The sequence below is a fragment of the Talpa europaea genome (assembly GCF_964194135.1).
Source record: "Talpa europaea genome assembly, chromosome: 6".
Classification (NCBI taxonomy): Eukaryota; Metazoa; Chordata; class Mammalia; order Eulipotyphla; family Talpidae; genus Talpa; species Talpa europaea.
The window spans coordinates 45,083,702-45,105,369 of NC_140072.1; the positions used below are offsets into that span (position 1 = coordinate 45,083,702).

At 43.0% G+C, this 21,668-nt stretch overlaps 1 protein-coding gene across 4 annotated transcripts in view; it reads left to right on the plus strand.

Annotated features, from left to right (window-relative positions):
• Nucleotides 1-1,091: 1,091 nt before the first annotated feature.
• Nucleotides 1,092-21,668, plus strand: part of REEP1 (receptor accessory protein 1) — a gene marked incomplete at both ends in the record, with an annotated part of 100,878 nt that continues 80,301 nt past the window's right edge. For all 4 annotated transcript variants that reach the window (XM_084234686.1, XM_084234687.1, XM_084234688.1 and 1 more), the window contains one exon: nt 1,092-1,123. In XM_084234686.1, the coding sequence (XP_084090812.1) occupies nt 1,092-1,123 (32 nt within the window). The remainder of the gene's footprint in view (nt 1,124-21,668) is intronic.

Below are 21,668 nucleotides of genomic sequence, written 5' to 3' on the forward strand. Positions count from 1 at the left end.
GACAGAACACATTTAAGTCAAAAAAATGCCTAAAGTGAAAAGAGCTAGAACAACATTTGGAGAATGGTGGTACCATACATTTGTAGTCAGAGATCCGATCCTGTAGGGTTTCCAGAATTATAACTAGGGGAGACACATGCCCAGATTTGTTCCTTTAGTAGAAAATCCCTCGGGGATTGGGGACACATGGTGGGATTGCTCTGCATACAGCTAAGTCCCTTAAGAGGCGAGCACAGTATCCCATATTTGCCAGTGGCTTCAGGGTGGGGCAGACAGTGTTGTTGCTTTGGCTGGAGCCTTGCTGTCTATAGACCCCACTGGACTAGGCCTGCGGCCTTGGGAGTAAGGTCTCTGGTCTGGGGCTCATGTGACCAGCTTTAGTTTTATTAGCATCCCCTTCTATAACGGTAGCTGAAGGGTGCTGATATATATATACATATATATGTGCAGAGGCATATATTTGAGAGGGGTGTCAGGGACATGATTTGCTGTTACTTTCTAAAACAACCTCCCAGAAATGAGCCAGTGAGGCTTCAGAAAACTTAACCAGGAGAACTGCTTCTCAGGTCAGCTCAGGACCCTCTACCCAAGGGAATGTAATTTAGGGCTTTTGTCAACTTCAAAAGGTCAGAGATACCACCTGGGAGGCATGACTGCATCCCAACCAGAACAAGTGTAGACAGAGCCCCACATTTCAGACCTCAGTTTCCTCTGTAACACCGAGACTGGGGCGGCACCTGCTTTCTGCCCTGCCAAATGGTCCACCTTAGGATTCCATTCACGAGGGGGGCACCAGGGGTGCAGAGGAGCCGCCCCAATTCGCCAGCGGCCGGGACGAGCAGGGCGGGGCGGGTCCCGCTGGTGCCCGACCCGCTCGCCGCCCAATCGCCGCGGGCCCGCGGAGCCCCGGGGGGCTGGGGCCGCCGCCGGCGGAACGTGCCGCGGCTGCGCCGACTCGCGAGCGCCGGGCAGGGCGGCGGGCGCGCTCAGTCTGGCGGCGGCGGCCGTGCGCGGACTTACGTGCCGGTGGCGCCGCAGCTGCCCGCAGCAGAGCCGCTCAGCGCTGCCCGGGCCGCGCCCGCCCGCCCGCCATGGTGTCATGGATCATCTCCAGGCTGGTGGTGTAAGTGGCCTTCTTCCCCGCGCCCTCTGCTCTCCCCCCTTCTCCGCCCGTGGCCCCCAGACCGCGCGCCCCTGCGGTGCCCAGCCCGGCTCGCTCCGGCTATTAATACCCGGTGGCTGCTAAATTTAGCAGGTACAGTAGCTGCCGAGGACGCCTGCGAGCGGGCGGCACAGGTCGCCGCTGCCCTGCGGGGCCCGGCCAGGGCGCGGAGGCTCGGCTGGCGGGGCCGGGAGGGCTGGGGCGCACGGGGCTCCGCGGGGGGCTGCGTCTCGCCGCGCCCGGCCCCTTTGTTCCGGGTTGGTGGAATTTGCAGAGGCCCCGAAGGGGCGCACTGCGGGAACACGCGTCTCTCCCCGCGGGGAGAAATGCCGGCTGGGGTCGCCCGCCGCCGCGCCCCGCTGCCGCGCTTTTGTCAGGTGAAAATGACAGAGCCCAGATGATCCTGCCTGGGGCGCTGCCTGGAGGGTCAGGACGGAGGAGGGTGGCGAAGCGGAGGCGGGGCTTTCAATGGGGTTGATAAATACTCCTTTTTAGGTTTCCCAGATTGTCAGCGGCAGAGACAAGTGGGATGTAGGAGGACAAACATGAACCTGGGAGTAGACACCTCGCCTTCCCCTTGTCTGATATCCATGGCAGGGGGGTTTGAAAGAAGGATAGGGGCAGGCGTCTTCTGAAATTCAGGGGAATTTTGCAAGATACCCACAGTACCCGGTCGGTGGTGATGGCACCTCCCAGGCCTTGCAGGAGAGCGCAGAGTCATCTGGGGTGAGGCCTGTGTGAAGTCATTGGAGGTAGGCGTGGGGGCCGTTTTTTCTCTGTCAAGCCCCATAGCAGAATACATTTGAAGAGCTACTTCCCTAGTGGATTTCTTCCCTTTTGGAAATAGACATGGCTGATTGGGTTCCTTTCTTCCAAAGTCAGGAGAGATTTGCCACCAGCTCGTGGTACGGGGACTGACATTGGTCTGGGGAGTGGGAGCAGGAGACGCACCTCAAGCTTTTTCTTTGTCTGAGAAAGAGAAGCTTGAGACTCCAGTTGATTGTGCATCATCACTCCCCACGTTTGAAAACATCTCCCATCTCCTGGCTTCTTATGGATTTTCAAAGAGGCAGTCAGGGTCAGCCTTCTGAAGACCTTTTCAGCATTGTCTCCTGCCCATCAGGCTGCGCTTTCCTCCCAAAGCCAGAGTATTTGTGCCACTGAGTCCTCAGGTCATTTACTCCTTGCAGGTCTTGCTGTAGCTGTTGCTGACTGCTGGGGGTTTGTGCTGTGCCTGAGGGTGACATGTTAAATATTTAGAAGATTTCTGAGGGCAGAACTGGCATGAATTAAGGGAAGTGGCTGACAAGCCTTGTCCGCCTCATTGCCTGACCCACGCCAGGATTGCCTTGGGGGTGGTGTTTTTTCTTCCGAGGCAGTGCTGTGATCTTCATATTTGCCAGTGGCTTCAGGGTGGGGCAGAGAGTGTTGTTGCTTTGGCTGGAGCCTTGCTGTCTATAGACCCCACTGGACTAGGCCTGCGGCATTGGGAGTAAGGGTCTCTGGTCTGGGGCTCATGTGACCAGCTTTAGTTTTATTAGCATCCCCTTCTATATATGGTAGCTGAAGGGTGCTGGTATATATTTATGTGCAGAGGCATATATTTGAGAGGGGTGTCAGGGACATGATTTGCTGTTACTTTCTAAAACAACCTCCCAGAAATGAGACAGTGAGGCTTCAGAAAACTTAACCAGGAGAACTGCTTCTCAGGTCAGCTCAGGACCCTCTACCCCAAGGGAATGTAATTTAGGGCTTTTGTCGACTTCAAAAGGTCAGAGATACCACCTATACCCCCACCCCTAACTCTCTATAGAAGCCAACATGGGAGTATCAAGTGTGGATTATTAAAACCACTTTTACTAAGCAGTGACGTTTCACATAAATAATATCTGTTCATTATAAAATTAGGAAATTAGAAAAACATCAATGAATAAACTGAAAATCATCTATATTACTATCACAGATAGCTAATGATAATTTTGAGAGGTATATTCAAGACATTTTTTCCTATGCATATATATACAAATATTTATATTACAATATAAGGAAATTATTGATTCTGCCTAATGTTCCATACACTTCTCAGGAAACAGTAGGACTACTACCATGCTTGGTATCCAGAAAACCTTGGTTCTACTTGCCATCAGATCCCAGTTCACAACTCAGATCACAGGAGATTCTAGTTCACAAGTTAATTAACCTTATACTGCTGAGCAAAGCTTTCAATGTCATGTGGTATATAAATCACCAAGCCCTACAATGAGGATTCCCTCCTTCAGTCCATCCCAGGTACCCAAGAGAGGACGTGAGAGTACTGGAAGGGGCTCTCACAATCTGTTCCTGCACTTTTCCAACTGGCTTCCCTGAGGGCAATCCAGTCAGCCCATTGGCTCTGAGCAACTCGCCTTTTGTTTGTTTTGTGTTGGGTTTCTAGATACAATATTGTTTGGATACATATGGGTTTCTGTTACTAAATATCACTGATCTTATCCTGCCTGCTCATCTATAGAACTGCAAAGGGAATATGCCATACCCAATGACACAAGGTGAGCTGGTGAAGAAAACAGGCTCTGGATTTGGGTTCAATCCCCTGTCCACCTCTGCCTGTCCTTGACAATTGTCCTTAATTAATCTCTGTCACCCAAGACTTCTGGAATTCCATGATTTCCACAAGTCCCGTTTTACTGTAAGCCATCTTCTTATGGTTTTGTAAGCCTCTGTTACATCAAAGTACATTTAAGGAAGACTTATCCTCTGATAAGGAGAGGGAGTGTCTTCCTCCAACCGGAGGCAACTTCTCTTGTGATAGTGTCTGGGGAGCGTCTGCTGGTGTTGTGTCGCCACTGGCTGTGAGCATTTTGTGGGCAGTGATGATGGCTTATTTCCCTCTCTAACCTCTCGCCCCCCCTCCCAAGGCTCTTTTTTGAAATACCTGGCACCTGAGTCAACTCCGTAAAGGTTGATTGTGATGAAGGAGATTCGGAGCTTTGAGATGAACAAGGAGAACAACCAGTGTTGTCCCCAGGGATGGAGATTAGTGGTCATCCACATGGACTTGTGCCCGTTCTCAGAGTGAGGACCAATTTGAGATGCTGCTTTCTTGCTAATTGTATTCCTCCTACATGCTTTGGCTCAGCTTAGGGAGATTTAAGGAAGAGATACGTATGCTGCAGTAGCAAGATAGGCCTCGTTAGAACCTGGTTAATACCTGAATGGAACTTGGGGGCTCATTGAGGACTGACCTACTTGCCTCTCTTAAAATGTTTTCTTTTCTTTTTTTGTAAAGATTTATTTATTTATGCATACAAGAACTGGGGTACAGGCCAGAGGTGTGTGTGTGTGTGTGGGGGGGGAAACAGAAACAGAATGGGGAACAGAACAGGCAGATTGACTGAAATACGCTGCTGAGAGGAGCAGCAGGCGAGACAGGAGAGGTCTGCTGTGCCATATGGCTATCTCCCTGGCCCGGGATCGAATTCGTGCCGGAATCGAATTCGTGCTGCAGTGGTTGTGGATAACTTCATAGGTTGCATCTCAACCCCTTGTGCCATAAGGGAGGTCCCAAAATGTTTCTTTTCTTTACAAACAACTCAAGGCCTACCCATGAATGAGTTTCAGATTAGGGAGAGTATGTTCACATCCGCTGGGGAGGACACAGAGAGCTTGCTATGCCTGCTTCAGAGAATGCATTATCTTGAGGCATTTATTTCAAAATGCAGGTATTGCCTCATTGTCTCTGGATGGAATTTTGGCTGAATCCCAGAATGCTGACTAAATGGATCCAGGGCTTCCCACCACTGATGGGGTTAGTAGCCCAAAACTCTAATATACTGTGAGGGGGAAAAAGGAGTTCTAATTCAACACATTTCTAAATACCTGAAAACTATGCAGAAAAACCTTTATTTCCACACCGCATGTTTTTTAAAAAATGTTAATTTTTAGAAAGTACAGCCTGATGTTCAAGAGAGAATCTTGGTTTGATGACCAAGTTCTGGTAAAGTCCCAGGATTGTGATTTGGAGTGTGAAGTCTGTGTGTGCCTAGTTAGGGATGTACAATGAGTGGAGACTGGAAGGAATGTGGGTTTTCCTCAAGATGTTCCCCAACTGTTGGAAAACAAATGGAAAAAAATAAAAGAAAAAAGGCTATAAATCCTTAAACATGGGCTTGCCTTTCTTTGGAGCCCGTTTTTAAAAAGTGGAATGCAGAAAAACGATCCCATTAATAAAGGGTTCAGGTTAGTTGAGGATTTATTTCCTGGCACTGTAATGTAGTACAGGGTAGGAGTCGGGTAAATATTTCAGTTGAATTGTGAGAGGAAAATGTTTGGTGGAAGTCAGTAAAGTTGGATTCTCCTTTCAGCCCTGGTCTGATCCCCAGGGGCAACTTGCACCCACCCTGGGCTCCCATCCCAGTCTGTGAGACAAGTGTGTTGGCCAGCATCACCTTGGAAGTCTTAGTAGTTCCAAGAGCCAGGGCTCTTCTGGGCCCCTTCCTTTTCCCCTCCTCCCCAGCTGGCCCCGGTGCACCATGTTTATTTATAGACCAAGGAGTATCCTCAAGGAAGTAAAATACCAGTTTAGATTTCACTGCTCTTCTGCTGCCTTGTTCTTTGTTTATTAATCCAGCCTGCTGGGAAGTAGCTTTGCGCCCTTCTCCCTACTATATCTTATTTAAAATTTAGCTCACAAGTGAGGGCTCACCTGGTTGTTACTGGGTCAGTCTCTCCCTTCCTTCTGAAGTGAACTATTGTCTTTGGAGTGTGCATATTGGGGAGAGGAAGAGGCCTGGAGGTATGAGAGGAGGAGGAGTCAGCCTCTCTGTAACCATCTAGTGAGGCCCCCATTTTGTATCATATATGTGTGTTTTGTTTTATGTGTGTGTTTTCAAGAGGCTGAGGGTGGGTGGGGGGAAACTTGGTTATGCAGTGGACACAGCGAATGGCACCTTTGGAATTTCATTGTCAAGGCTGAGCCACACACATGCCCAACCAGTTCCCAGGGCTCCTGTTGTCTGTGGGAATTTTTCTGAGAACAAACAAGACCTAAGTAGGGTGGCATTTGTGATATGAGATAGTTTTCTTTCCACTTCTGGGCCTTAGGAAGGTCCTAGTGAATTGGAAAATGGCTAGTTATATGCATTTTGTTTGTTCTGAACTTTTAAATCTCATCTCTCTCCACACAGAAACAAATTGTTTTCCCTTACGGTTTTTTCCAGTCACCCCAGAGGACTTTCCTGGGATTATAAAAAAAAGGACATGTAGATAAAGTACCATATTTGGGCACACAATAGGGATCTCTGAAGGAATCTTGACAGGTAATTTGGAATTGGCCTTTAAATGTGACATCTGAACGTAGGCCAGCAGTGGCAAGTGAATTCCATCTCTCCAGGTTGAAGGCAGGCTCCTAGGACACTGTTTTGAGGCAGAGCGTGAAGCTGGGCTGGGCTCAGTGGGGAAGGAGTGCCATCAGGCATCTCTGTTGGGGGGGGGGTAATGGAGACATACATGTTGGTTTACTCTTTGCTCTCTTAGATTTAGCCCGTAGCTGATCTGAGATGGTGTGTCCCACTGTCAGAGTTTTACTTGCTTCCCTAAACAGTAGCATCTTTTACCTGAGTTGACATCCTGCCCCACATCAGGCATCTGACAGTTGGAGGACCAAGGTGCCTCCTGTTGCCAGCACAGGGAGCTGTCCAGCTGAGTGGCTCTCGAGTCTGCCTCTCTTTCCTCTTAGGGTGATCACTCATGTATTGTATTTTCCCTTTTACCAGTCACATCTCAGTTAAATTCACCTTGGTCTTCTTTTGTGTACTGATGCATTCACATCCTTTTTGCCTCCTTGTATACGGTCTATGGATGGTACTTTGAGCTTCAAAATGAGTTCCGCATTCCCTCCTAGTAACTTGCTCCATCCATCCTCCTGCTACTCATCCAGGGGGGTGGGCATGTGGCCAATGCTTAACTACACATTTTCCTAGGCACAGAGATTGGTCCAAAGGTGGGTATATGCCCCAGACTGAGCATCTAGATCTTTCCCCAGGTTTCTTGATTTGGTACTGGGAGAGGAAAGCCTTGCCAATGGGATCCAGGACTGGTAAAATGGGAAGCTGGGACTGCTGGTGGCTAAACCCCTGGCAAATGGGAAGGCACGTAGACAAAAGGAGTGAATCCAGCAAAGCAGAAAAGAGATGAGACATAGAGAAGGAAGCTGCCTACGAGTCTTGATTTTAGTTACTCAGGCCCCAGTTCCTGCAGCTCCTCCTTTGATGTCTTAGGCTGACCCATATACTAAAATGAATAATGTTTATATTAATTAAATATTTATTGTAGTGGTGAGGATGAACTGGGCTATGCTGCAGTAACAACTCCCAAATCCCCATATCTGGAAAACAACGAAGGTTTGTTTCTTGCTTTGTGCTGCCTGTTCACTGTGGGTTGGCAGAGGCACTCTGCTCATTGTAATCTCTGGAGTCCCAGATCTACTGAGTCTCCTGTGTCTTCCGGTGCTATCATTGCAATGTAAGGCAACAGGATTCACCATAATAGGGAAAGAAAAATGGAGAATCATGCACCCACTCTTAAATACCTCTAACCAGAAATGATACGTGTCACTTTTCACATTTCATTGGCCAAAGAAAGCCATTTGGCTGAGACTGAATTCAAGTGGGTGGAGATTTATTAATCCTACTAAACCTCTGTGAATGGCCCCAGTGACCACTGTGTATGTTGAAGGAATGAATCCTAATCAGTTTTGCAAACCTATAAATGACCTTTTTGGCAAAAGTTGGTGTAAGATGGGATTTTCCCCCCTCTTACAACTGGAAACATCCTAACATTCTCTTTTACCTCTTTATATTAGAAAAATTTCTCACTCCTTTTTGGCCAAAGAACCAACTCTTTTCCTTACTCTGTTTGTGAGTCAAGGAAGGTCTTAATTTTAAGGAGAGATTAACAATTGTAAAGAGCTGATGCTGTTCCATGGCTAAAGCCCTTGAAAGTGCCTGTGTTTGTCACCAATTACCTTTCTCCATGAAACTTCCTTTGGGTTCCTAATTGAAGAAAGGTCCTCTGGCTCCCCAAGTAACATTGTTACTTTGTCCCTTGTGATAGGTGGACTGTGCATTTACCTCTCCTTAATGACTGTGTTGTTCCTTTGTGCCCTTCATAGTCCTTCATGTGCAAAAGGTGCCCCATGAGTGCATGTGGGATCATGAATGAGTTATTCAAGGAGTGGTCTATACACCAGCAGCATCAGTATCACTGGGAGCTGGTTAAGAACTCAGAATCCTAGGCCCCACCCAAGCACTAGTGAATCTGCATTTTAATAAGGCCCCTGTGAAGCTTGAGAAGCGCTGAGTCAGGAGACAGCATACCATCACCTCCCCTCTGAAATGTAAATAAGTTGGCTTGCCTAAAGTTCTTCATTTTGGCTATAGATCTGGGATTTAATCCCAAGTCATTCATTTGATAGGACTTTTTTTTTTGATAGAATTTGGTTTCTTTTTCTTTATTTTTTAAAAAGATTTATTTATTTATGCATGCCAGAGCTGGGGTACAGGCCAGAGGTGTGGGGGGTGAGAGGATTCACCAAGGACAGAGGGGAACAGAGCAGGCAGATTGACCAAAGTACACTGCTGAGGGAAGCAGCGGGCAAGGCAGGAGAGGTCTGCTGCGCCATGTGGGTTGCTCCCTAGCTGGCTGGGAATCGAACTTGTGCTGCAGTGGCTGTGGACAGTTTCATAGGTTGTGTCTTAACCCTTGCACCAACAGGGAGGCCCCTGTGCTGGACTTTTGAATAGCCTGATTGGACTCCACCAACCCAGTGCCCAAATGTGAACCTTTCACCAATGGGCTGTCTAATTGTGTCTGTCAGAGTTAGTTTGGCACCATTGGGGTTTGGACTGCCAAAGCAATGCCTGTCAGAATATTGAGCCAAGGTGAGGGCTGCTCCTCAAAGGAAATTGGCCACAACCCACCTTGAGAAAGAGGCATTACAAAACCATCAGCTGATGATGGGAGCTCATGATGGATTTACAGGAGCCCAAAAGGAATATTTCTCATGAGCACTTGAGCTGAGAACCACTGGTCCCCATGTATCCCTCTTGAGGAAACCTCAGGATCTAGTAGGATCTGTATCATTTTTGGGCCAGACCCGGTGAGCTGTGGAATCCTGTCCTCTCAGCTCTACCTTCAAAATGCTCTCCTATCTAACTGAATCCCACCTCCACTCTCGTCCCTCCAAAGATTTTTTAAAACGTGAAATAGGTCATATCTTCTCTCTGTGGTTTAAAACTGTCCAAAAACCTCTTATCACACTAAGAATAAAACTCCGACTCCTTACCATCCTCATCAAGGACTGGGCCCTGCCCACTGCTTATCCCTCCTGCACTCAGCTCTAGTCTCCTTACTGTTGCGGGGAGGAGACTGACTTGTCCCACTCAAGGTTCTTTGCACTTGCTGTCCCCTCTACTGGGAACACACACCCCTACGTAATCTGTGGCGCTCTCCTTCTTTCCATTTAGGTCTCTGCTCACGTGTCAGAGGTGGCCTTTTCTGACTGCCTGTGCTAAAATATACCCCTCCCTCCATTTTCTGCCCCCTTACTACACCCTGAAACTATGCTTTCAATTTATATATTTACTTGTTTTCACTCTCTCTACTAAGATATGATCTTCGTGAGTTTTGAGACTTGATCTTGTTCACAGCCATTTTCCCAGTGCTTAGAGAAGTTTAAGCTCACACTAGGTATTGTAAAAATATTTGTCAAGTAAATGATGACTTTCTAAACTCTAGGTTTGTAGAAACTTGATTTGTGAAAATGTCAAGTAACTTAACACCTCTAAACCTCATTTTTTTTCACCCATAAAATGAACGGTTTGATTTCTCTTTCTAAGAGTGTGAAAAACTAAATAGTATGACAGATCTCACATAATAAAATAACTAAAAATTTTCTAAAACTTTTGGATACAATGTAACAGCATTTTCCTTGAAAGCATAGCTTAGCTTAAAGTAATTGAGGGAATTTGTCAGGACAAAACAGATAGGGAATCATTTATAAAGGTGTAAATTAGCATTGCAGCAGCTGCCTAGCAGACTGCCCTGAAACTTTGATCCAAACAACACCCATTCCATTATCATCTTCCCTGGTTCCGCAGGGCAGGTATTTGGACACAGGACACAAAACTCATTTCTGCTTCACAGTGTCTGTGTCTCATCTGGGATGATGCAAATGGCTGTGGCAGGCCAGGTATTTCTTTCTTTTCATGTGTTCCAGGGCCTCTCCAGAAATCCATCTGATTTCTCCTGCATGGAAGCCTTTGGATCATTAGATTTTTTTCATGTGGTGGATCAGAAGTGAGTGTCCAAACGTTTATGCCCTGGTCAGCCATCCCAGCATGACTCTTCTGCTGCATTCTGTTTGCAGGTCAAAGGGCCATCCTAGATTTGAGGGGAGGGGTATCAGAGCCCATCTGTTCTCAGGAGCTATAGCAGATAATTTGCTGCCATCTTTAATACACCACACTGGAGGATTGGGCCATTATGACTTTAATAGCTACATATGAAAGGAAGGGTGTGGGCCTGTGGAAGTAATAAATCAGAGCTGAACATTTGCATAAAGCTAAGATTTGAAGGGCTGTTTTATAGTAGAGCCCAGAGAGATAACAGCACAGAGAGATAACAGCAAGCCTATATGTGTTGGTCTGGGTTTTGGGAGGAATCTCCCTTGGAAATTTGAAACCATACAGGACCCTGTCCCCATGTGGGTTTGGTTTGTAAGTGCCCCCAATTAAGGAGTATCATAAGAATCGGTCCTGGACCAGTTTTACCTGGGACATCTGGCAGAAATGAATACATTATAAGAGCTCTCAGTATACATCATATAGAATTAGCCCCAAAGAACATGAGTTCAAACCCCAAAATTACAAAATGTGTGAAGTAACAACTGCCATTAGCAGGAGTTAATAAACACTATATGCAGCAGGATTAGTTCTCCGGAAATAAATTGTTTAATAACATTCTTAGATATATACGTAAGTATTATTTATATAAAATAACTGTTACATAGCAACCTAGGATAAGTCTTTTTATTTATTTATTTATTTTAAAGATTTATTTATTTATGCATACAAGAGCTGGGGTACAGGCCAGAGATGCAGGGGGTGAGAGGACTCACCAGAGACAAAGTGGGGAACAGAACAGGCAGACTGACTGAAGTACACTGCTGAGGGGAGCAGCGGGAGAGTCAGGAGAGGTCTGCTGCGCCATGTGGGTTGCTCCCTGACCTTCTGGGGATCGAAATCATGCTGCAAAGGCTGTGGATTGCTTCATAGTGTGGTGCTTAACCCCTGTGCCACCGGGAGGCCCGGATAAGTCTTTTTAAAATGAAAAAATAAAGGAAAGAATTACAAATGTATTAAAAGTATATTCTGGATGAAATGAGGAAAGGAATGGATCCATGGAAAAAGAAAAGCCTCTAGAAGTACAAAGTAAATTATTGAAAATGAAAACCCTATGGATAGTTTAAATGAGGAAGGACTGGACATCAAGGGGGTAGTGTTTTCCACATTGTATTTGGAACGAGAAGAACCTTAGTGATTTCAGGCTCATATTTGACAGACAAGGAAGATGCCATCAGAGGAGTTAGATGATTCATCTAGGTCACTAGCCAGATTGGCTAGGACCAGGCTTGAGGCTAGGTCTTCAGTTTCTGAAAGTATTTTGATGTGGAAGAAAGGGGTTTGCTTTATATGGATAGAGGGTTAGACTAGGATCATCGTGTGACTAGAAGATAAATTTTTGACTCAATAGGAGGAAAAGGTTTTCAGTAATTGGTGCTGATGTGAGACACCAACCGTAAGACTTTCCAATTCTAAAACTATTTTAATCTTTTCCTTTATAGTAATGGAGTAAGAGTGATAAGAGTTATCCAAAAGATTCTCTTTATCAATGGATAGGCCTTCCTTTCTTTTCAAAACTGATTAATTGATTTATTCATTCATTGCTTTATTCCCTATTTATTAACCATTTTCTTTGTACCAAGCACTATACTGGGCATCAGGGAAGTAAAGAGGAACGAGGTCCAACTCCATCTTTGAGAAGTTTATGAATTCGCATAGCCAGTCAGTGGGACACATACTTGAATTCAATTGCTCCTCCTGGCTGGTACTTTTTCCAGTGGGTTTGCATTTTGTGGATGGATGGCTTTTCTGACTTTGACTGGAAATTGTAGAGGAGCTCTTTAGCTTGGGAGGCAGCACATCTGACATATGAAGAGATAATACCACTGCTGGATCTCTCAACCTGAGGGACACTGTGGCATCCAATGTTGACAGAGAAGAGAAGGCAGAGGAGAGGCTGTGCCAAGTGAAAACAATCTGGGACAGACAAGTGTGGTTGAACATCCTTACCAATATATTAGTGTATGATTGCTGCTGTAACAGATAACCACAAATCAGTGGTTTAAAACAACAAAAATTTAGTCTTTTACAGTTATGGAGGCTTTAAGTCTGAAGTGTGATCTTTTGGGGTTAAAGACAAGATGTTGGCAGGACTGTTTTACTTCTGGAAGCCCATGAGCTAGTCCACTCCTTGCTTCCAACTTCTGTGGCTGTTGACATTCTTTGGCTTGACTGCATCCCTTCCATCTGTGCCTTCTTTTCTGTCATGTCTTCCTCTACCTCCCTCTTATGAGGACCTTTGTGATTACATTTAAGGTTCACCAGCATAATCTCCATCTTGGTTTCCTTCACTTATTCACACCTGCAAACTCTTTTTTTTTTTTTTTTTGGCCATAGACGGTAATATTCACTGGTTCTAGAGATTAGCGTCTGGATATTTTAGGGGGCCATTATTCAACTTACCACATCCCTGGCTGCTGGCCCTGCTGCCATTAACTGGAGCAGGGTTTATCTAAAAACATCCTAAAGAAAGGAGAACATTTGAATATTCTAATATTTGATTTTGTTACTTCCAGAATCTCCTTGATTTGTAAAAAATTAAATTACAGAGTCAATAGAAAAGACTGCAAAGATATGGCTGGAGTATGATTGATAGCAATTCAATGAATATACCTTTTCTCACCACCTAAAGAGACAGAACATAATGGACATTTGGGTTCTTTCTAGATTTTTGGTTTTTGCTCTTGAAAAGTTCTTCAGTAAACATTTTTATACCTGTTTCCTGATGCACCTGTGCACAGATTTCCTTAGGAATGGAATGGCTGAGACATGGGGTGCATGCATCTTTCACTGGACCAAATAACATAAGTTTCCATAGATGTGTGAGTCTGTTTATGGAGCCTATTCTGTTCCATTAATTGATTTGTCTGACCCTGCGCCAGGAACACACTATGTAAATTAAGATAACTTTATGAAAATTCTTCATATCTGGCTTGGCAAATCCCCTCCACATTTTGATCTTCATAAATTGTTTTCCAGAATGGTTTTCCTTCCATGAAATATACAATTTTAGTTGCAACATATCGCTAACATCACTCAAGATTGTCACGCTATAGAATTTTTGCCAGTCTGGTGGGTACAAAATGGAATCTCATTATGGTTTTAATTTGCATATCCCTGAATACTAATGAGACTGAGCATCTTTTCATATGTTTATTGCCCATTCATGTTCTCTCTTATGTGAAGAGCCTGTTAAAGTTTTGCCAGTTTTTTCTCATCTTATTGATTCGTAGGTTTTTTTTTTTAAATATTCTGAGTTCCTTTGTGACTTATGTGTTACAAATGTCTACTCCTGGCCTGTGATTTCATTTTCTTATGGTGTATTTTGATGACAGAAGTTCTTAATATTAATGCAATGGAGTTATCAATTTTTTCATTTATAATTGACACTTTGTGTCCTAGGAAAACTTAACCTGAATTCATTCTCCTATATTGCTTCTAGTAGTTTTATAGTTTTGCTATTTACATTTAATTTCCTAATCCATCTTGAGACAGATTTTTGTATATGATGTGAAGTAGGACTCCAGACATTTTTTTCTATAAGAAAAACCAATTATCCTAGCCTCATTTATTATAGTGATATCCTTTCTTTTTACATCTGCAGTGTTCAACCTGCTATAAATTAAGTTTCCATAGACATATGAGTCTGTATCTGGTCTCTCTCTCTCTTTTTTTTAAATGATTTATTTATTTATTTATACAAGCACTGGGTACAGTCAGAAGCGCGGGAGGGTGAGAGAATTCACCAGAGCCAGAGAGGAGAGCAGAGCAGGCAGACTGACGAAGTACACTGCTGAGGGGAGCAGCAGGCAGCAGGAGAGTCCTGCACGCCATGTGGGAACCTCGCCGGCAACCGGGGATTGAACCGGTGCTGCAGAGGCTGCTGGCAGCTTTGCAACCCAGCGCTCAACCACTGCGCCACTGGGGAGGCCCTGTATCTGGTCTCTTTATTCTGTTCCATTGAACAGTTTGTCTGGCCTTACACCACTATGAGTCTTAATTACCATACCTTTATGAAAATTCTTTTTTTAAAAAGATTTATTTTATTTATGCATACAAGAACTGGGGCACAGGCCAGAGGTGCGGGAGGTGAGAGGGTTCACTAGAGACAGAGTGGGGAACAGAGCAGGCAGACTGACTAAAATACACTGCTGAGGGGAGCATCAGGCAAGACAGGAGAGGTCTGCTGCACCATGTGGGTAGCTCCCTGGCTTGCTAGGGATCGAACTCATACTGCAGAGGCTGTGGATAGCTTCACAGTGCTGTGCTTAATCCCTTGCACCACCAAGAAGGGCCCCTTTATGAAAATTCTTGGTAACTGGCATGGCAAGTCATCTGACCTTCAAAGTATCTTAATAGTTTTCCTTTTCTATACTCACTATCTCACACACTCACAGACTCACTCACTCACATGCTCATTCACTCACATACTCACTGTTGGGCATTTGATTGGAATAATATTGACTATGTGGGAACAGAGAAAACTGATGCTCTTAAGATATTGAGTGTTGTACAATGGAATATTACTCAGCAATCAAAAAAGATAAACACATGCAGTTTGCAGCAACATGGATGGAGCTAGAAGAGATCATACTCAGCGAAATAAGCCAGAAAGAAAAAGAAAAATACCGGATGGTCTCACTAATAGCAGGAATTTAGAAAACCTAAATAAGGGACCAAGAAAAAGACTAATTAATACAAAGTAAAATCAAAATCAACAAGCAACTATAAAGTAGAGACACACTTGGGTGGGGGCGGGAGAGGGGCACGGAGAGGAAGGACTAGGGTCAAAATAAGGGGAGGTGCACTTGTATGGGGAATATAACCAAAGTGAAAATGCATACATTGTGCAAAAATGAAAAATGATGTAAGAATTATATAAAATAAAATAATATAAAAGATATTAAGTGTTCTAATCCTTACCTATGGTATCTATACTTATTAAGGTCTTCTTCAATGATTTCAATAAAAATTTATAATTTTTGTTGTAACTGTCTTGCACATCATCTGTTAGATTTATTTCCAGATACTTGATATTTGATGCAGGTATATTTAGTTTCTTATTGAAATTTTCATCTTCTAACTTTTAAAAGAATGCAACCTTGCTAAACTAGATTCTTTTGGACTTACCTGATAAATAGTAATGTCATCTGAGAATAACAGTGTTGTGTCTTTCTAGTGATTACTCTTTTTCCCCCCCTTCCCCTTACTGCCCTGATTAAGATCTCTAGTCAAGATGACTAAGAGAAAGCAGACACATTGCCTTGTTCCAAGTTTAAAAAGGAATACTTCAACATTTCCCCATCAAGTATTGTGCTTGTTGTAGGGTTTTCAGAAATGTACTTTATCACTCTGAATTTCCTTCTAAACTAGTTTGCTAAGAATAATAATAATAAATGATACTGCATTTTATTTATTTATTTATTTATTTATTTTTTAATAATAAATTTTATTGTTATATTCCCCATACAATTGCAGCCCCCCCATTCTGACCCCAATCCCTCCCCTCCCGCCCCCGCCCCCCTAAAAGTGTCTCTGGTTCATAGTTTTTTGTTGATTTTGATTTTCACTTTCTTATAGTTATTCGTTTTCCTGGTCCCTTATTTAAGTTTTCTAGATTCCTGCTATGAGTGAGACCATCCGGTATTTTTCTTTTTCTTTTTGGCTTATTTCGCTGAGCATGATCCCTTCCAGCGCCATCCATGTTGCTGCAAATTGCATGTGTTTATCTTTTTTGAATGCTGAGTAATATTCCATGGTATATATGGACCACATCTTCTTGATCCAGTCATCTATTTTTGGGCATTTGGGTTGTTTCCAAAGCTTAGCTATTGTAAACAGTGCTGCTATAAACATAGGGGTGCAGGTGTTCTTTGGAATTGATGTTTCTGTGTCCTTTGGGTAAATACCTAGGAGTGGAATTGCTGGATCATATGGAAGCTCTATGTTTAGTAGGTCCAGAAATCTCCACACAGCTTTCCACAGTGGTTGGACCAGTTTGCACTCCCACCAACAGTGCAGAAGAGTTCCTTTTTCTCCACACCCTCGCCAGCATTTGTTGTTGCTAGTTTTTTTAATATGTGCCATTCTCACTGGTGTAAGATGGTATCTCATGGTAGTTTTGATTTGCATTTCCCTGATGGCAAGTGATGTTGAACATTTTTTCATATGCCTGTTGGCCATTTGCATTTCCTCTTCAGAGAAGTTTCTTTTTAGCTCTTCTGCCCATTTTTTGACTGGATTATTTTCTTTGTTGTTGTTGAGTCTCATCAGCTCTTTGCAGATTTTTGTGATCAGTCCTTTATCATTAGTGTTGGGTGCAAAAATGTTCTCCCAGTTGGTGGGGTTTCTCTTTGTTTTTGTTATTGTCTCTTTTGCTGTGCAGAAGCTCTTTAATTTGATGTAGTCCCAGCTGTTTATCTTTGCCTTCACTATCACTGCTTTGGGTGATGTGTTTGTAAAGATGTCTTTGATGTGCAAATCACGTAGTGTTTCGCCTATATTTCCTTCTATATATTTTATGGTTTCAGGTCTTATGTCTAGTTCTTTAATCCATTTTGAGTTGATTTTTGTGTATGGTATGAGGTAGTGGTCAAGCTTCATTCTTTTGCATGTAGCGACCCAGTTTTCCCAGCACCATTTATTGAACAAACTTTCTTTGCTCCAATGCATAGTCTTTGCTCCTTTGTCAAAGATTAGTTGACCATACATCTGTGGGTTTATTTCTGGATTTTCTATTCGATTCCATTGGTCTGTATGTCTGTTCTTGTTCCAATACCATGCAGTTTTGATGATTATGGCTTTGTAGTATAGTTTGAAGTCTGGGAGTGTAATGCCTCCATTCCCTTCTTTTTTTTTCAGGAGAGCTTTGGCTATTCGGGGTTTTTTGTGATTCCATAGGAATTTCATCAATAATTGTTCTATTTCTTTGAAGAATGACATTGAAATTTTGATTGGAATAGCATTGAATCTGTATATTGCTTTTGGAAGGATGGCCATTTTAATAATGTTTATTCTTCCAATCCACGAGCAGGGGATGTCTCTCCATTTCTTTGTGTCTTCTTTTATTTCTTTTAACAGTGTTTTATAGTTTTCTTTGTATAGGTCCTTTACCTCTTTTGTTAGATTTATTCCCAAATATTTGATTTTTTTTGTTTCAATAACAAAAGGGATGGTTTTTTTGATTTCTTCTTCTTCAGATTTATTGTTTGTGTATAGGAAGGCTACTGACTTTTGCGTGTTGATTTTGTATCCTGCCACTTTACTGAACTGATTGATGAGTTGAATTAGCTTTTCTGTGGAGTTTTTGGGGTTCTCTATGTATAATATCATATCGTCTGCAAATAGTGATAGTTTGACTTCTTCTTTTCCTATTTGGATTCCTTGGATGTCTTTCTCTTGTCTTATTGCTCTGGCTAGGACTTCCAGTATTATATTGAAAAGCAGTGGTGAGAGTGGACATCCTTGTCTTGTTCCAGATCTTAATGGAATTGCTTTCAGCTTTTCACCATTGAGAATGATACTGGCTGTTGGCTTGTCATAGATGGCCTTTATGATGTTGAGGTATGTTCCTTGTATCCCAAGAATTTCAAGGGCTTTTATCATGAATGGGTGTTGCACTTTGTCGAAAGCTTTCTCAGCATCTATTGATATTATCATATGGTTTTTATATTTCTTTTTGTTGATGTGTTGGATAACGTTGATTGATTTTCGGATGTTAAACCATCCTTGTGCCCCTGGAATGAATCCTACTTGGTCGTGGTGAATTATCTTATGGATACATTGTTGGATTCTGATGGCTAAAATTTTATTGAGGATTTTTGCATCAGTGTTCATTAGGGAGATTGGCCTGTAGTTTTCCTTTTTTGTGTTGTCCTTGTTCGGTTTTGGTATTAGTGTAATGTTGGCTTCATAGAACGTGTTTGGTATTGTCCCTTCCTTCTCAATTTTTTGGAAGAGTTTGTGAAGGATAGGCACTAATTCGTCTCTGAATGTTTGGTAGAATTCATTTGTAAATCCATCAGGTCCTGGGCTTTTGTTTTTGGGGAGGTTTTTGATTACCATTTCAATTTCGCTAATTGTAATTGGTCTGTTTAGGTGTTCTATTTCTTCTTTATCTAGCTTTGGGTGATTGTAGAGTTGTAGGAATTTGTCCATCTCCTCTAGATTGTTAAACTTGTTTCCATATAACTGTTCATAGTAGTTACTGATTATTCTTTTGATTTCTGCTGTGTCCGTTGTGATTTCTCCTCTTTCATTGATGATCCTGTTTATTTGTGCTTTCTCCCTTTTTTCCTTTGTGAGCCTGGCTAGGGGTTTGTCTATTTTATTGATTTTTTCAAAGAACCAGCTCTTGGTTTCATTGATCTTTTGGATTGTTTTTTTAGTTTCAATTTCATTTATTTCTGCTTTGGTTTTTATTATTTCTTTTCTTCTACTGGTTTTGGGGTTTTTTTGTTGTTCTTTTTCTAGATCTTTGAGCTTCGAGATTAGGTTGTTTCTTTGAGTTCTTTCTTGTTTCTTGATGTGAGCTTCTATTGCTATATATTTTCCTCTTATTACTGCTTTTGCTGCATCCCATACATTTAGGATATTGGTGTCCTCCTTGTCGTTCAATTCAAAAAATTTTTTAATTTCCTCTTTGATCTCCTCATTAGTCCAGTGGTCTTCCAGTAGTGTGGTTTTTAATCTCCATGAGGTAGGAAAGTTCCTTGCCTTCTTTTTATGGTTTATTTCTAGTTTGATGCCTTCATGGTCAGAAAAGATGGTTGATATGATTTCAATCTTGGTGTATCTGTTGATGTTTGTCTTGTGCCCCAGTATGTGATCGATCCTGGAGAATGATCCGTGTGCACTTGAGAAAAATGTGTACTCCGTTTTTTTGGGGTTTAGTGTTCTATAGATGTCTGTTAAGCCCAATTGCTCTAGGTCCTTATTTAGAGCTTTGGTTTCTTTACTTATTTTTTGTCTTGTTGATCTATCCATTGTTGATAGTGGTGTGTTGAAGTCTCCCACTACGTATGTGTTTTCTCTGATGTCTGTTTTCAGAGAGGACAACAGTTGTCTGATATATTTTGGTGCTCCTTCGTTTGGTGAGTATATGTTAATGAGTGTTATTTCTTCTTGAAGTATTGTCCCCTTGATCATAATGTAGTGACCATTGGGGTCTCTTTTTATCTTTTTGAGTTTGAAATCTGTTTTATCTGATATAAGTATAGCTGTTCCTGCTTTCTTTTTTGGTCCATTTGCTTGTAGGATTGTTTTCCATCCTTTAACTTTGAGCCTATTTTTATCTTTTGTAGCTAAATGTGTTTCCTGGAGACAGCAAAAGGTTGGGTTTTGTTTCTTAATCCAGGCTGCAACTCTGTGTCTTTTTATTGAAGAGTTTAGTCCATTTACATTTAGAGTTAATATTGATATGTTAACATCTGTATTTGCCATTGTGTTTGTCTTTCCTTTGATTTTATTTATTTATTCTTTTAATAACTTTTTTTTTTTTTGGCCTTCTTTCATTGTTATTCGTCCCTCTGAGGTTCTGGCTTTAGGACTCCTTGTAGTATTTTTTGGAGTGGGGGTTTAGTTGCAATGAAATTCCGGGGTTTCTGTTTGTCTGGGAAGGTCCATATTCTTTCTTCAAAGAGGAAGGAGAGCTTTGCGGGATAGAGTATTCTTGGTTGGCATCTGTTTTCTTGGAGTCTGTTGACTATGTCCCTCCACTCTCTCCTTGCCCGTAGTGTTTCTTCGGAGAAGTCTGATGTCAGCCTGATTGGCTTTCCTTTGAATGTTATCTGTTTCTTCCCTCTTGCCAGCTTCATTATTTTTTCCTTGTCCTGGATTCTTGGGAGCTTTACTATTATGTGTCTTGCTGTATTTTTTCTTTCGTCGTGGAAGTTTGGTGTTCTTCTTGCTTCTTGTATATCAATTTTCAGCTCCTTCTTCACATTTGGGAAGTTCTCTTCAATTATCTCTTTGAATATTTTCTCTGTTCCTACTTCTCTCTCCTCTCCTTCTGGTATTCCTATAACTCTTATATTTCCTTTCCTCATGGAGTCAGATAGTTCCCGAAGTCTTTCTTCGTTCTTTTTCCTTCGTACTTCTCTTTCCTTTTCTGTTTTGGTTCTTTTTATTTCTGTGTCTTCAAGAGCACTTATTCGTTCTTCCATTTCATCAATTCTGCTTTCATTGCTTTTCCCAGAATTCTTTAGTTCTTCCACTAATTCTTTGATCTCCTGCATTTCTTTTACTTCCCTCTTTAGGGACTCAATTTCATTCTTCTGATCGTTGATTATTTTTCCCTTATCATTGTTTTCCTTTATGACTTCTGTCAGTTTTTTAATCACGGCAATTTTAAATTCTCTTTCTGGAAGGCTCAGAAGTTCTTCCAAGTTACTGTCGTTGCAATCTGAGGGCTGGTTTTCTTTTTGTGGTGTGCTTTTTCTCTGGAGAGTTGCTAGGTTGCGTGTGGTTCTTCTCCTCCCTACTGTCTGTTTTCTAATTTGCCGTATGCGTTGGGACACTGTGTAGTTGGGACTGGCTGGCATCTTGGGTGAGCTTCTCTGCTCCCCTCTGGTTCCTCCAGGAGTCATCTGTCAGTTTCAAGCAGTCTTTATTGGAGAAAGGTCCCTGTCCTAAAATGTCGATGTGGGGACACACTCCCCTGTGCGCCTGGTCTGCCCCGGCGGTGGGTTCCTGCTCTCCCTCTGGGCTTGGACTGCAGGCCAGAGGGGGTCTGGCGTGGGCGAACTTCCCCCGCTCACCTCTGGCTCCTGAGGAAGCCTTCTGCAGGTAGTCTTTACTGAAGAAATGTCCCTGTTCTAAAATGGTGATGTGGGACACACTCCCTGCGCGTACGGTGTCAGGCACACTCTTCTGCGTGCCTGGTCTGCCCCGGCTGTGGGTGCTCGCTCTCCCTGTGGGCTCAGACTACTTGTTCGGAAGGGGCCGGGTGTGGGCTAACTCCCCAGCTGGCCACTAGCTCCTTCAGGAGCCTCTGCTGGCTTCAAGTCGCTAGGTGGCGCCAGAGATCTCTCCTAGAGCCCTTGGGGAGC